General features: G+C 31.2%; 2 protein-coding genes across 2 annotated transcripts; one reads left to right on the plus strand and one right to left on the minus strand.

Annotated features, from left to right (window-relative positions):
• Nucleotides 1-6324: 6324 nt before the first annotated feature.
• On the plus strand, nucleotides 6325-7154 carry LOC11446746 (uncharacterized). The gene is made up of 2 exons (XM_003592737.4): nucleotides 6325-6576; nucleotides 6708-7154. Exons 1-2 carry the CDS (start codon nucleotides 6406-6408, stop codon nucleotides 6861-6863), a joined length of 327 nt encoding a protein of 108 aa, XP_003592785.2. The 5' UTR covers nucleotides 6325-6405; the 3' UTR covers nucleotides 6864-7154.
• Nucleotides 7155-9816: 2662 nt separating this feature from the next.
• On the minus strand, nucleotides 9817-15119 carry LOC25485750 (protein MAEA homolog). The gene is made up of 7 exons (XM_013615041.3): nucleotides 14699-15119; nucleotides 14191-14385; nucleotides 13929-14051; nucleotides 13355-13540; nucleotides 11456-11589; nucleotides 10325-10511; nucleotides 9817-10219 (listed from the first exon to the last, which is right to left on the minus strand). The coding sequence occupies exons 1-7, from the start codon at nucleotides 15017-15019 to the stop codon at nucleotides 10118-10120; spliced, it is 1248 nt and encodes a 415-aa protein (XP_013470495.1). The 5' UTR covers nucleotides 15020-15119; the 3' UTR covers nucleotides 9817-10117.
• Nucleotides 15120-16877: the final 1758 nt, after the last annotated feature.

The following is a 16877-nucleotide window of genomic DNA, read 5'->3' on the forward strand; positions in this document are numbered from 1 at the left end:
AGGGACCGGGTTCAAACCCCAAACACCTCACTTCTCCACATTTAAAATATGTGAGCTTTAGTCGCTAGACCATTTGACAAAAAAAATACTTTCATTATACATATTAAACATTTAATATCGGTCTAATGCATCCCCAACGGAGCTCCTCCTCCATTTGGATGCATGATTTTATTATTATTTAATAATTTTTATGTTATGTTATAACTGATTCATTTGACCACTTCACATATATTAAGAAAAATACACCCCCTCCTTTCAAAATTGTATGTCACTTTGCAACAACAAAAAATATTGTCTCAAATTGTAGGTCATTTTAGAACATCTATAAAATATTACTCCCTCCGTCCCTCAATAACTGAGTTATTTGCAAAAAAAAAAAATAGTGTCCTAAAATAACTAGGTCATTTTACTTTTCAATACAATATTAATTACTTTTTTTCTTTTATAACTCTAATTAATGTTACTTTCACAACTTACAATTCAATATATTTCACTTTACATTTATGGTAGTAAAGAATGCATCAATACTTAACAAGAGCACTTAAAATCATTTTTCTCTCTTCTTCATTTATACATTTGTCTTAATGTGTGTGAAAAGAAAAAATGGCTCAGCTAATTTGGGACGAAGGGTGTAATATTTTGAGACTTATAACTTGAGACGGATTAAAGAGGGAGTACTATGTCAACATAATCACCCTTATCAACTAATGGTGTGCTCGTTTTTTCTACATTACCTCTTGATGAATTTGGGGTAATTTACCATTATCAAATAATAAAATCATATTTTCATCTTTATTCTTATAATCAATTACCATTTTCATCTCAAGAACATTAAACTTCTTCATCTCCTTCATTTAACAAGTGATCTCCATCTAATTTGTTCTATAATCGAATTATATTTACCATCAGGGTAAATTACCCTCAGATCATCAAGGGATAATGAAAGCATCACCAAAATGATTTTTTCTTCTTACAATTAGTTATCATTTTCTTCTCAAAAACATCAAACTTCTTCATTTTCTTCATTCGACATGTAATTTTTATCTCTTTCGTTTCATAATCAAATCATATTTGTCATTAGAGATGAATTACCTCCAATTCATTGAGTCCGGGTATGCTCCATTTACCATCAGCTTTATTTACCCCATTTAGGGTCTTGGATGAATGACACGTGGCACAAATGAATTCAATGGTTCAGATTAAAAATAAACAAAATATTAGGAGTAAATAGAGTTGATGGTAAATGGAGCATACACTCCAATTTATTAAGGGGTAATGTAGGTCTCATGTTGTATTATGTAAAGAGAAAACTGTTGTATTATGTAAAGAGAAAACTATTGAATTGTGAGTGATGCATGTAAGATTAATTAGATGGTTATAATTGGAGAAAAAGAAATTAACATTTCACCCAAACTTAAATGTCATTTATTTTGAGTCAACTTCTTTTACAAAGTTGTCATTCATTGCAAGTCAAAAGAAGTGTCTTATAAAGCACTCCAACAAATGTATACGTAAGTCTTTCTTTTAATTTACTACTCCTATTTTTTATTTATAGACAAAGTAGTACGTAATAAGTATATCACTTAAAACTCTCACACAACAATAAGGTCTTGAATTTAAACTCTCAATTAAAGTATCTTATCTTGTAACGTCAACATGCCCGGTTGTGCTTTATCTTACTAAAGTGTGAGTCATTTTTTGTTTTTTTGTAGAAACTAAGCCAGTCTTTATGCTAGCTTGATGATATTCCAACCTTTCATCAAATTATTTATTTAAGTATAATCTTTATTGCAGATCTTACAAATGATAGAAAGAACAAATTATAGAGTTCTTTCAAAAAAAAAAAAAAAACAAATTGTAGAGTTACTTTTACTCGTTAAGTATAATTGAGGTAATGGTTGATTGTCTTTGCACGGGTGTAATCTTGTACATGCTCTAAGAAGAAAAATAAAGATATTGCTAAGTACGTACCACCGTATTTCCCCAAAAAAAAAAATAGGGAACTATATTTCCCCATTTTATGTGTTTATTTGAGTATGTGTTAACCAATAATATATAATAATCTTTTTACATATACTTTCAAAAAAAAAAAATCTTCCTACACATTAATCTTTTGAATTTGTCAACTCATACCACCTGAACTCAACTTTGCCCGACTTTTAGTCCATGCTTATAAGTAAATTCATGTGTATTTTTCAAAATTTTGAAGAAAAAAATCTCAGTCATGTTTAGTATATTATAGAAATCTCACATGTGGAAGCTTAATTTTTTTTAACTAAGGATGAATAAAATATGAATTTTAAGATTTTAGCGCTTACTTTTTTTAAAGAATCGCTTAAAAATTCAGATTTAATATCGTCGCGGTGCATCTCCAATGAAACTCCTCCATTTCGATGCGTGAATGGAATATGTATGTACACATAATTCTTTTTTTGTCAAGTAGTCTGGTGGTTAGTACTCACACAATTAAATGTAAAAAAATTGGAATATCCGGGATTCGAACTCCGACCTCTACATAAAATATGCATTGTCCATGCCAAATGAGCTAAGCTCACGAGGACCACATAATTTATTATTATTTAATATTTTCTATGTTTCGTAATAAGTGATTCATGTGACTACTTCACCCTTATCAAGTAATGAGGTATTCACTATTATGATTATTGTAAAAAGAAAGATATTGAATTGTAAGTGATGCATCTAAGGTTAATTAGATGTCGTCGTGAGCTTAGTTCAGTTGGCAGAGACAATGTATAAAATATGCAAGGTCTGGGGTTCAAATTCTGACCACCACAAAAAAAAAAAATTAGATAGTAATTCCAGAAAAATAAATTAATATTTCACTTAAACTTAAATGTCATTTATTTTGAGTCAACTTTTTTTTACAAAGTTGTCATTCATTGTAAGTCCTAAGAAGTAACTTTTTCTTTATATAATAATAATAATAATAATTATTATTATTATTATTATTATTATTATTATTATTATTATAAATAAATTAAACTAGTCCACCCAAATTTACATCGGGGAAAATCGAACATGAGACCTTTAAAAAAAATCTCTAAAGTCTCAGGCCAACATTATCAAACCAACTCAAATGGATTAGAAAAGATATCTTATAAAACACTCCGACAAATGTACTAAATGAGTTTATCTTTTAATTTATTTTTTAACTGTAGACAAAATAATAAGTATCACTTGAAACTCAATACACACAACAATAAGGTCTTGAATTTAAACTCGAGTTAAAGTATCTTACCTAGTAATATCAACATGGCCGGTCGTGCTATAGTATCATCCTGAGTGTGAGTCGATTTTTTTTGTGTACAAACTAAATCTATCTTATGTTAGCCTGATATTCTTACATTTCAACAATTATTTATTTAATTATAAACTTTATTGCCTGTCTTAAAAATGCCATAGAGAAGAAATTATAGAGTTCTTTCAAAAAATAAATTCTAGAGTTACTTTTACTCGTTAAGTATAATTAAGATAAAAGAAATATTAATCAGCACTGGTTAAGGAAGCCAAAAGAAGAAAGTGAAAATAAAAAAAAATACTTTTTAATCTTTTAATGCATTGATTATACAGTTTTCAATGCAAATATTATTATATTTGCTTCCTTAACTAGTGCCATGGGGACACTGGTTAACATGATTCTCAAGATAATGATTGAGTGTTTATTTGGCCCTAATTCAAAAACACGGTCTAGTCTTCTAAATGCTTTAAGAAGAAAAAAAATAAAGACATTACTAAGGACTATCATATTTTCATTGTGTTTATTTAAGTATATGTTAATGAATAACAAAAAGAAAGTCATAAGATATATTAATTATTATTCACAAAAGTACGTCTAATTAAGTTAAAAGAATAACCAGCAAATAAAATTAAATAAAAGGAATAAAAAACTCCAATCTTTTCCCACTCTTGAAAACTGAGAGATAGTCTTGAAAAAAAAGAATGTACGTTATTAACAAATTACATAATTTTTATATTTTGATCATCGAAATCTTATGCACAAGATAAGAGGTAGTACATTTTAAAATTTGTAACTTTTTATACTACAATAACCAAATTTTATTCCCCTTTAAAAAAATAAGCAAGTTGTATCTCACTAACCGGAGTCAGTTATATAGATTTTTTATAATCCAAAAAACATCAAATATTTCCTTGTGTGTTTGTCGTTGCCTCTATTTGTAGTTGTATGTTGATTAAGAACAGTGAATAGAGAAATCAATCAATAATTAATATTCGGCAAAAAAATTGTTGGATATTTGTATATTGGCTTTGTTTTTGCCTAAAACAAATATTCAAGTGAGATGTTGAACACGATGTGCCAACATCCTTGCATGGTTCAGTTGACCTGCACCTTGCCTTGTTTTACGCACGCACTATTTTATTTAAGGAATCAACGTCTTTATTTTTGTTGGTCAAGCTGCGTGTTTTTAGCACATTATCAGATCATTTGTGATTTCCTAAGAATGTGCTATCTACTTAGGAAAGTTCGAAGGTGATCAGGATGTTCCTAATAATGTGCCTACATATTAGGAGTTTCCTTTTCTGGTTCTGTTGTTTTTGTGAAATAGATCACCGATTGTTCTGAAGCCCAACAAAGTTTACTGACCCGTATTGCTTCAGTATTTAAACAAGACTGGAAGAACTAGAGAATCATTCAAGCCGTCATTTTGAAGAATATATTGTTTAAGGTTTTGAGTCTGTTATTTGTGAGTCTTTCGTGTATCATCTTGATGCATGTTTAGAACTGTGTTTGAGTTAAAATTTATGCACTACTCTGAAGCTTTTAAGCAAAGAGTTAGGTAGTTTGTAAACTGCACCAAAGCTATGAAGCACGGTGTTTAGTTGTTTTGTTTTGAAGGCAACTTCATTTGATTGTGTTTGTATATTGAGAATCACAGGGGCTGTGATCATTTGTAAGGGAGTGGGATGAGATCTCAGATCTAGGAGTTCCTAGGTTGAAGTCAGTACGGGTAGATCCTATGTCATATAGTGCGAACGAGGAGTTTACTGAAAGCTATTGAATAAGGACTGTACTAGTGGATTTTCTTCCTGACTCGGTAGCCTCCAGAGTAGGTGACGTTGCACCGAACTGGGTTAACAAACTCACTGTGACTTTTACTTTTCTGTTTATTGTTTTACTTGTCTTATGTTAGCTTAATGTTCCAAACATATTGTTCAACATCTATTTCTGTGTAATTGGTGTTGAAACATCGCGAAGAACATTGTAAATCTAACGTGCCAGAATTTCAAAGATGAAGAATACTCTTTAACGGTTTAGCGTTCTCAAATTTTCTCAATAAATTCACAATGCCTATCCATTTCGAATCCAATTCTACTGACAGAAACAACAACACAATCTTCTTGAACAGAAGCCTAAATAAAAATGATTTAAACATGCACATTAAAATATATATTATTTACTTATTTAAAAAAATATACATTGTTTATATTAGAAAATAGCTTAATTATTTTTATTTTACTTTTTCTCACTCATGTGAGTGGGGCCAAATCCTTTTTATTTGAACTTGTGACTAAGTAAATATTGCTCCAATATTGTTCACGGTTACGATCCTAAGATTTATGGAAACCATCGTGACATAGTTTTTGGAGAAATGATATATATACAACCATTTTTTAATAATTTTTGTGACAACTTTCTCTCTCATACTCACATTATATTTTTACTTTATCTTTCTATTGCTTTGATTTTCGTATCAATACATAATTTTATTTGTAAAAAGATGGTTGTCCATGTGATTGTCAATCACATTGATATTTAAATAACATTGCTCTAATTTTTATAGCAACTGACGGTGTGTGTTATTGTTCGGGTGATAATAGGATATGGAATCAAAAGACTATTAATTTCTTTCTTGTTGACAAGATGCGCGTATCATCAATAAATGTTTCTTATTATTGTAAGAGAAACTAAACGTTAAACTTCCTACATACTGGTCCTTTGAATTTCTCAATTCATACTAGTCCTTTGAACTTCCTACATACTAGTCCTTTGAATTTCTTAATACATCATATGGTCTTTTAACTTATTTTCTGTTTTCAATTTGGTCTCTTAACTATTAAATGTTTTAAATTGGTCATTTATCTTCTTTACATCATTTAATTTGGTCCTATTTTATTTATTTTAACACAAAAAAAAAAGTCCGTTGGATAAACGAGGCCTATGTGTATCACCAGATTTATTTTACATTTTTCATCTTCTTTCCTCATCTTCATCTTCATACAACTTTAATCAATCTTCATCATCTTCAACTTTTTTTTTTCTTTCAAAAATTCATCATAAGAGATTGTTATTTTCATTTTTGCTCTTTTTTCTAACGATGGTGGGTGATAAAACAAAATCTTTAAAAGCTTAATGTTCGGTCTCAAATGGCAGCTACAACAACAACAACACAATTGATCAATCTCACGCGCTTTCCACGCTTCAATCTTCACCACTTCTCAGTAAACAATGTTCACATTCTTCATCACCAACCCTTTCCTTCCAAACTCTACTACAACCATCGTTCAAATCTCAAAACCATCAATTGCAATTGCAAGGTATATAATTTTCACCTTCATCTTGTTGTTTCAGCAAAAAAGGGTCACTCAAAATTTTGTTTTTAGAAAAAGGGTAACTCAAAATTTGTTATTGAATTTATTTTTTTTACTCTTGTTTGCGATTTTTGTAGCTGAATAACTCAAGTGGGGGAGAACCATATGAGATTGATGTAGGTGTTTTTGGAGGATATAATGGGATTGAAGACGAGAGTGATGAGGATGACGAAGAGAGTAATGTTGATTTGTTGATAAAATTCTTGAATAGGTATGAAGGGTGTGAGAATTAAAGTTATGGGTTTGGATCCAATTGAAGAACTTGAGGGAAATAACCGTGTGGTTTTGAAGTTTTAAGAGGATGTGCTGGATTTTGAATGGGGCAAGAGTTTTTGATAAAAGAGTGAGTTTTTTCATTGAGAGTGGATTAAGTGATTGTGGAAAATGTTAATGAAATCTTGATCTTGTCAATTTTGATTTTGGTGACAGAGAAGGATAAGGTTATGTGATGGATTTAGATTTCAATTTTTTTATTTTTGAAATTTTGGGTTTAGATTATGAGGGTGTGATAAAGAAGAAAAAGGAAGAAGATGAAGAAATGAAAAGAAAAAAAAAATTACTTGTTGATGGTTCACTTGATTATGTGATTTTTATTGAAGTTGAAATGATAAATTTTTTAAAGAACAAAAAAAAGTTGAAGATGATGAAGATTGATGAAGGTTGTATGAAGATGAAAGTGATGGAAGATGATGAAGAAAAGTAAAGTAAATTAGGTGTTGGTGATACACAGTTAGATCTGATAGACTTCATTTATCCAACGATCTCCTTTTTATGGGTGTTAAAATGAATAAAATAGAACCAAATTGAATGATGGAAAGAAGATAAAGGATCAATTTGAAACGTTTAATAGTTAGAGGACCAAATTGAAAACAGAAAATAAGTTAAGGGACCAAATGATGTATTAAGCCATAAAATAAAAATCAGTTTCAAACATAACAATAAATCATTGAAACACCGTAAAACCATTGAAACAAGATAGAGCAAATAGTCACTTTAGCCCCTGATTCTGCAGCTCGCTGTCACATAGGTCTCTGGCTCAGGATTAAATACAGATAAGTCTCTCTGCATTTCCGTTATCACTTTAGTCCCTGACGTTAAAAAAATCTGTTAAGTGATGATGTGTCACAAGGACCAAAGTGAAAGTAGAAAATGGTCACTTTGATCCCTAAACCAAAAATCAATATCCTCAAATTGAATATCAAATTCCTAAATCCCTAAATTTTAAATCCTTAAATGTCATCTAATTATCTTTTTTGTTCAAAATCAATCTTCCATTAAACACCAACCTACTGTTAGGTCCCTGACTGCGCATACTTACTATCAATTAGACCCCTGACTGTGCATACTATTATCAGTTAGGTCCCTGACAGTAAACACGAAATTTCACTAAAGTTCCTGGCTATTAGAGACTTTTTTGGCTTGAAAGTTGATCTTGAGGCAATGATATGTTGGGCTAAGGTTTGGAGTTTTATAGTAGTATCATAGTGTTGTGGTTCTGTTATTTCTTTTACTTTTAGTATATAATGACATCGGGATTACATATATAGAAAAATGAATTATGAACGGTGTATTTAATTATAATCCCCGTAAGTATTTTAAAGTCATAGCTTGATTTTTTATGTGTCTTTCAACAACAATATCCAATTATAAACAATAGAAATTATGTTAAAAGAAATAAATGAATTGTCATTTGAATATATCTTGAGCTATTGGTTATTGTATGCTCAGACCTACGGGGTAGAGATATGAATTATCATGTGAATATAACAATAATCAAGAGTAATAGAAGCTAATGGATTTGCTAATTCATTGTCAAGGACCTAACTGATAGTAAGTATGCGCAGTTGGGGACCTAACACTAAGTTGTGTTTAATGAAAGATTAATTTTAAACAAAAGAGAGAATTAGATGACATTTAGGGATTTGAGATTTAAGGATTTAGGAATTTGATATTCAATTTGGGAATACTTATTTTTGGTTCAGGGACCAAAGTGACTATTTTCTACTTTCACTTTGGCCCCTGTGACACCTCAGATGCACTACATCATCACTTAACACATTTTTTTAACGTCAAGACTAAAGTGATAATGGAAGTGCAGAGTCAGAGACTTATTTATATTTAATCCTGACTCAGGGACCTATGTGACAGCGATGTGCAAAGTCAGAGACCAATGTGATTATTTGCTCAACAAAATATGAATAACAGGTGTGTATACGAAAGCAATCCAAGTAACATGAGTGTATCTACAGAACACGGGTGTATATAGCAATGCCAATAATCACAAATGGTGGAGGTGTGTTGGCTTGTATCAATTGTTGTAAATTCCAATGGTGGGGTTATATGACCGTGGCGCTGCACCATCGGGAGCACTGCTTCTACAATAACAAAGATGACGACAGTGGTAGGAAAAGTTGGTATACTTTTCTTGAAAGGGATGAAGTTGAAAGGAGGAGATGAAAGGGACGCGATGGAGAACATAAAAACGAAAAGTTCTTCTTGAGGTTTTAGATTTTGGAAAGAAATTAAAAAACCATTTTCAAAATAAGCGAATAACCAACTTAACCCAATTTTATCCCAACAGTTTAAAATCAAGGAATTTCTACAGTACACCGGCGGTGTACTTTTGCTTCATAATTTTATAAATTAACGATCATTTTTTATGTAATAAATAGTTATTTGTCAATATTTATATTTTATAGAACATCATTTCATAAGAAAAAATATCATTTCATTGTTTATAAGAATTATAGTAATTTTTTTTTACATATTATCATAAAAAATAATGAATGTTCTCGATTATGAGTGATAAAAATTCAAAAAATAATTTTATTTTGTTGACATTTTTGATGAATAAAATTTAATTATTATAATTATAAATGACAAAAAATAATATTTTTCCTCAAAAAACAACTTATTAGATTTTTGTTTTCTTCAAATTGTTTTTTTTTTTTTTATGAAGTATTAGATTTTTGTTTTCTTCATATTCTTTTTTTTTTCTTTGGGTGGTGGCCGGGGTTCAAACGCCGGACCTTGCATATATTATGCATTGTCTATACCAACTGAGCTAAGCTCACGAGGACAAATTCTTTTTCTTTTATGAAATACAAATTGTTAGGTATTCAATACTTTAACGAAAAGTTCGCAAAAATCAATTAGTATTGTTCATTATTATAAAATGCATAGAAGTTAAAAAGAACCTCTACTGGTAAGTTCAATCCATAATCCCATGAAAGAGAAGTTCATTACAATGGAAAATACTAAATCAATCTATGCACATGTTTAAGTCATCCAAGTGATACTAAAAACAGTTTACATATGTACAAGCTTTAAGTAAAGACCGGAACACATATAAATAAATATATTGACTGGTTAATGAAAGGGTCGTAAGAGTAACTTTGCAAACATTCCCAATCTGAAAGCCACAGTAGCTTGAAGCCAATGGCAGGGTTCACATTTTCAATCATTAATCAAATTTAAGTATTTAGATTTATGAAATATATGCCTTGACCAGTTCTGTGTAACTGCAAACTAAACCTGTCCTTGGGCAGATGATTCTACCATTATTCTTCTTAGCCATCTCTTCAAGAGCCTAAAAAGGAGCAAACGACAATATAGGATTAGCCTCAAGTCATTCTTAAATGTAGAACATCTAGAATAACAGGACTTGTATAATAAATAAATAAATAAAAGGTACCTTGGTGCTATAAACATATCCATTGGGCAAGACTTGCGGTGGGTTCTCCGTGTCCATTAGCTCCTTTGTTATGTAGCAAACAAGTTTTGAGTGATGCTGCTTTGAATATGGTAATGGCAAGGCTAGTGTGCGGAAAGCCTCCTGTGATAGAGGATCTTCTTTTGTGCAATCATCCTCGTAACAATATCTTTATCAAGTCAAGGGACATTTATCAATAGAATTATCACAGACAAAGTTTACAGACAACCTAAGGTTGCAATAACAAATGTGCAAATTTATGAGCAAGAGGCTTGGTATTATCAGTATGAGCCTTTAAATCTTCAACAAGTCTTAAAATCGACAACAATCAAGACTTATCCCGCTAAGTGGGGTCGGCTACAAGAATCAAACGGCATCATATTGTTCTACAAAAACTATGTCTTTATCCAACTCATTAACATCTAGATCCTTCTTGATAGTTTCTCTTATATTTGTTCTAGGTCTTCCTCTACCTCTAGAGATTTGACTCCCTTCCATCTGATCTACTCTCTGCACTACAGAACCCACATGTTTTCTCTTCACATGCCCAACTCACCTAAGTCTAGTTTCTACCCCAACTCTCTCTCCAATGTTCTCATTTCTAATCTTATCTTGTCTAGTCTTACCACACATCCAACACAACATCCTCATGTCTGCTACGCTTAATTTATTTTTGTGTTGTTTCATTACCACCAAACACTATGTCCCGTACAACACTGCCGGTACTTTCGCCGGTCTTAAAAATGAGAAGCATGTAAAAGAGAGCAACCATACTTTAGATGGATTGATGGAATAGTAGTAAAAGATCTGTTAGACCTTGAGAACTGACATAAAAATCAACTGAAGGCCTTGGCCACCAGTTAAAAATGTTTTGAATAATGTACCCAAAATAAACTACGATTATCGATAACTGCTACAAAAGGCTCAAGACAATAGATTGATTATCAATATCAACAACCCATTAAAGAGAGTCCAAGTGATTTAATTTCATTTTTTTGTAGGTCATTTGTATATGAATGTAAGTATTGATAGTGACTTGTGACTATCCCGGAGGATAGGAATTTTAGGTAAAAAACTTCATGCAGATCATAATCTATATTTTTTTATGGATACGGAGTTTTGAGAGCCGAAAGTCCAGCTTGCAGATAGATATTGAGCAAAGGCTCTAAAGTCATGCCATATAACTTGCAGAACTCTTGTTTGAAATGGTCTACTAGATAATCCCATTGTTTAGGTTCAAATAAGACCTGTAAATTATGTGAAAGAAAATTGCAAATATATCAGTGCTGAAAAGGAAACTGCCAAAGAATTGGCAATGCAATATGAAGCAAAAAGTCTACTAATAAACAAAAGCATCAAAACGATGTGTCCGACCAATATCATGTTGATAGACTTCATTGTAACTAGTAAATACAACAGGCATGGAAATTTTCTTCTATAAGAAATTATCGTAGTTAAACAGAAATTCATGCAAATAAATTTTTGTTGCTTATCAAATAAACTCCTGTTACTTATCTGATCAACAAAGGAGGAACTATGTTTGACAATGAAATAGGTGATACATACTGCACAACACAAGTTATCTCGATTATTAAAACATGTAGGCAAATACATTACAATTAACAGCTTAAGAGATCTGAAGCATGTTTTGTCAACTAAATCATAAACTATAAAAACTAAGAAACATAGTTATAACTGCTAGCAGTTAGATACTGTTATTAGCATATTGCTTGCCAACTCATATCAGTTACAACTAGAAAATTCAAAGCCAACTGTGATTCAACAAATAATATGAAATACTGGCTGCTTATGCTCTGTTTGGTTAATGAGAGAACGAATAAAGAAATAAATTAGAGAGAGATGTGAGAAAAGGAGTGGATCGTTGGTATTGTTTAGAGAGAGAGAGTAATAGAAAAGGATTCTCTCTCCCTTTGTTTGGTTAAATAAAAAAAGTGTGATGAGATAATGGGTGTATTTTTAAAACAATAATACCCCTGTCCACTCCAATTTTTTCTAGTGCAACTCCTATCCATCAATGTTTCTCATATGGTTGTTGCTTGAAGATAAAAACCCTGGCTTGTAGCTTCACTTTTTGGTACTACATGATTTATAAAATATTGTTAATATTTTGAAAATTATAGTCTCCGTTGAACATCCATAAAAGAAACTTTAAATATTATCATGAGATACACTGAATTTGTGGTATGAGAAATGCCAGGAACACTCTTTCTCTAACACTCACCACTTTCTGTGGGATCCATTTCGAAAGTGTGGTACCCACATAGATTCACCCAATAAGAGAGGGAATGTTAGAGAGGGTGTTAGAAAGAGAGTGTCCATAGCACTCCTCTTTGTAGTCAGCTAGTGTCCTTTTTAAAATATTTTATTCAAAAAAGGGCCCAGCTCAGCATCACGCATGTCTAACTTTGTTGAGCAAGCCAAACTCCTAGTTAGAAAACACGCCCAGGAACATTATGAAGGAGGGCAAGTCAGAATGACAGATATTATAGGAAAATTGTAGAAACATTAGCTTCTAGCCTCTTTTTTTTTTTTTTTGTACCTTAAAGGAAAAGCAGTTCAAGTGCTCTGATCAATTCATCACGTTCACTAAACAAAAGGAGTTTCACACTCTCTTTCCTAATTATCTCCCATCTATTTCTTTCTTCTAAATTTCATTCATACCAAACATAGTGTTGGTATAAAATCAATGGTGTCAATAGCGCATAGCAAAAAATAGCAGCAGGTTGTTAAAATTCTGCTATGCAATGGTGCTATAGCGCTACTATAGCAGCTATTTGACAACATTTTTCCCTAAACAGTGTATCAAAGGAAAAATAGCGGTTCGTCCAAATTCAGCTATGCTATAGCAGTACGGCGTCGCTATGAATGGTGCCATTCAACAACTATGAATATTAAATACAATCATAACAATATTGCATTAAGAAAAATAAAATTAAAGACGCACCAGTATCACTAATGCACAAACACACACAAAAGAAACCCCATTATCACCTTATATTTTGTGCACGGTGTATCTCTTTTAAAAGCTAGTAATGCTGTGACTTCCTGCAGTTCTTTCATGTGGTTGCCTGCCCATGGTGCAAGATACTTCTTAGCATACGCGATGGCTCTTAAATTGCTTTCAGTTCTTACCAATTCTATGAACTCTTGAAGTCTCAACTGGAACTCCAACTTGCTCTGTTAACATTAAATCGCTCTTAATTAACAATTGTAAATAGTATGACGCCAAGTTATGCATCAGATACCAACAATTAAACATCACACAAGAAAATCTGGTAGTTGTTGATATTCAAGAAAGTCTGGCTTTGCATCAATTTAAAAAAAAAAAAAAATCAATTTCGAACCAGACTTGCATCATTTTTATTTATTTTTTTCAAACAACCTCATACAGTGGTTATTTCTCTTTTCTATGAATATATTCTATAGTTGCTGGGTGAGTGAGACGATCCTACAAATATTCTTATTGCCTTAACATAAATGCATTACCTAGACTTAAGAGCCAAAAAAATACCAGCCTATAAGTATGAGGAAGCAACTATTAATAAGATCAAACAGCAGTATAAACCTTAGACTTCTTCAGCCTTGATTTGTTATCAGCACACCATGCTAGGGCAGGTGCAGCATCCTTATTTTGCAAAGCATCAATAACCGTTTTTGCCTCTTGGAATACATCAATATCAACTAGATCCTGATACACAAAGACCAATAAATATCACTATTATATCAAAAGTAACCAAAAACAAAACAACAGATTGCAACATGTTACACAAAGAAGACCCAAAAGAAACAGCATATTACCAGCATCAAATGATCATCAAAGTCATTACCTGCAAGTTGCTGCATTCAGCAAGTTTCTCTGCAGTGTCATAATACGACATCCTCAACATATAATCAACAAGAATCCGCTTCAAGCGAGTGGTATTCCATTCAGACATATTTTCTGCCTCAGCAGATTCCAAATGTTCGATGCGCACACGGCACTTCTGCGCTTGCAAATTCTCTGCTCGATTACCTTCTTCCAACTTAACATATTTTCACAATTAAAAGCCAAAATAATCAAAATTACAAAACATAATTAATCAAATATGCAACTAAAAATCATACGCAGTATCTACATTGCAACTAAAACAAAGTGAAACGAAACATCAAATTATTTACACAGTTGTGCTTAAACTAACACTGCAAATCAAGATTCAACAAATTTAAACACGAAACTGAAATAATCTACGATTAGCGTAATCATGAAAACATGTGATTCGTATGAAAAAAGAACAAATAATAAAAAACAAATCTGCATCATCGAAAATCGAATCAAAAAATTAGGTTAGTAATTACTTTTCTCTTGAGCCCTTGGAGGCGAGAGACGAGAGAGTTAAGGTGATTGACGGCGTCGTCAGGGGATAAGTCAGAACCGGCGGCATCAGAGACGCCGGAGATAACGGCGGACATCTCTTTCTCGACGACTCGGTGGTTGGCACGGATGGTTTTCTTGTAGTGTTCAAAAGGGACTCTAAGGAACTGGTGTTCGAGCTTGAGAGATTCCGTGAGTCGAGGGAGGTTGGAGGACGGAGCGGGTGTAGGGTTGACGGCGGCGATAGCTCCGATTTGGGCTCCGGCGGCAGTGTTGTTTCCGTTTGGAATGGAATCCATTTCCATTGGGAGAAGGAACAAAACAGAACAGAATGGAATCTCAGTTCTCAGATTGTTACTCGCAACTCGATAAATGCTTCTACAAAACCAAAACCAGTATATTTTCAATATTTAGATTTGAATATGTTTCTTTAGCGATTAAAATGGGATTTTTTTAATAAATTTATACGATTTTAGTCCTTTTTTTTATTAATTTTTAGTAAAGAAACTGAGTATTTTACCCTATAAAAATAAAAATGTTAATTTTTTTTGGTAGTGAAAAAAAAAAGTTAATTTAATAAAGAATAAAAATATATTTAATCTCAAATACATAATTTATAATATGTTAACCTCAAATTAATATGAATTAGAAAAGGAATGTTTTTGACTAAAAAAAATTTTTTTTTTTTGAAAGATTGACTAAAAAAATTATCTATAACAGTATAACTATAATAATAGTATATATATATATATGGAGTATACTTCTTTAAAAAAATGTATATATAAAGGAAATATATGATTTTTTGTGCTGGATTTTTCATTATTTCAGTTATATCTTAAACATATTTGTTTTTAAGAAAGCTATAGTATTGGTGCTATTGAAAAAATTAAGAGTTTTTATGATATTTGTTATATTGTTGATAAAAGATAAACATAGTTTATTATTGTTTAAAAGTCACACACATTTATATTTATTTATTTTTTGACAAAACACACATTTATACATTTTTTTTTTTTTGAAGAAACTAAGCCACATTTATACATATCATTTTAATAAAAATCAAAATTTTATTAAAAAAAGTGTTTATAATTTATAAATGTTAGTGTAGTAGAAGAGCGGACATATGAGTGCTCGTCAGAACGCAGTAAATATATTTTCTTTTATTGACAAAATTTTGAATTGGATTTTCATTATTCAAATTATATCACTAAACAAATTTTTCTATGATAATGTTATATTATCGTTGGTGTAATTGAAAATGACAAGTTAATATTATATTTGTTATATTGTTGATGTAATTGAAAAAATTAAGTGTGATTTGTTAAAATTTGAAGTCACAAACACATATACATATAATTTTGATCAAAATCTAAATAACTTTAATCAAACTCAAAATTTCATAAAAATATATTGATCATAATTTATGCTCATTAACACAATAAAAAGAGCGGACATAAGAATACGAAATACTCATCTACATGTACTAATAAATGATGTAAAGAGAAAATTTAGGGGAGAACTCGCTAATTATATTTTTTGAAAGGGGAGCGAACTCATTCTATTGTCCAACATATTCTTCAACCAAGATCAATCTCAACTAAACAACGTTGAAATCTATAACATATAAGAAAATAACTCTGATTGGCCAAAATGTAAGGAGACTCTTCCCACTCTACAACATTGCGTGAGGAAAATTCTCTCACATTTCCAAGCTAACATTATCTTTTTGTGTTAACCATTATGGGAAGGGTTTTAGTAGCATCATCTCGTGAACAATATACTCATTCCTCGGTTTTAGTAACCCTTTCAACGCATAATCTCGTTAACAATATACTCTTTCCATACCATTATAAGTGACCATTTTTTTCATTTCACACATATTAAGAAAAAATGTAAAGTAACGTAAAGTAAAATATATCAAACTGAAAATGATGAAAGTAATATTTAAAATTAATATTGTATTGAAAAGTGATATGAGACAGTTATTTTAGAACAATTTTTTTTAAATGGCTTACTTATTATAGACGGATGGAGTAATGCTCAAGTGATATTCACAGAAATCGCATTCAAAGACGAGCTAAATGGCAATCCAGATGTGACTGTTTCAGTGTGGCAATGGCAAATGCACAATTGCAATTCAACTTTCTGGGTAATAAAGAACTT

This window comes from Medicago truncatula, chromosome 1 (genome assembly GCF_003473485.1).
Source record: "Medicago truncatula cultivar Jemalong A17 chromosome 1, MtrunA17r5.0-ANR, whole genome shotgun sequence".
NCBI lineage: Eukaryota > Viridiplantae > Streptophyta > Magnoliopsida > Fabales > Fabaceae > Medicago > Medicago truncatula.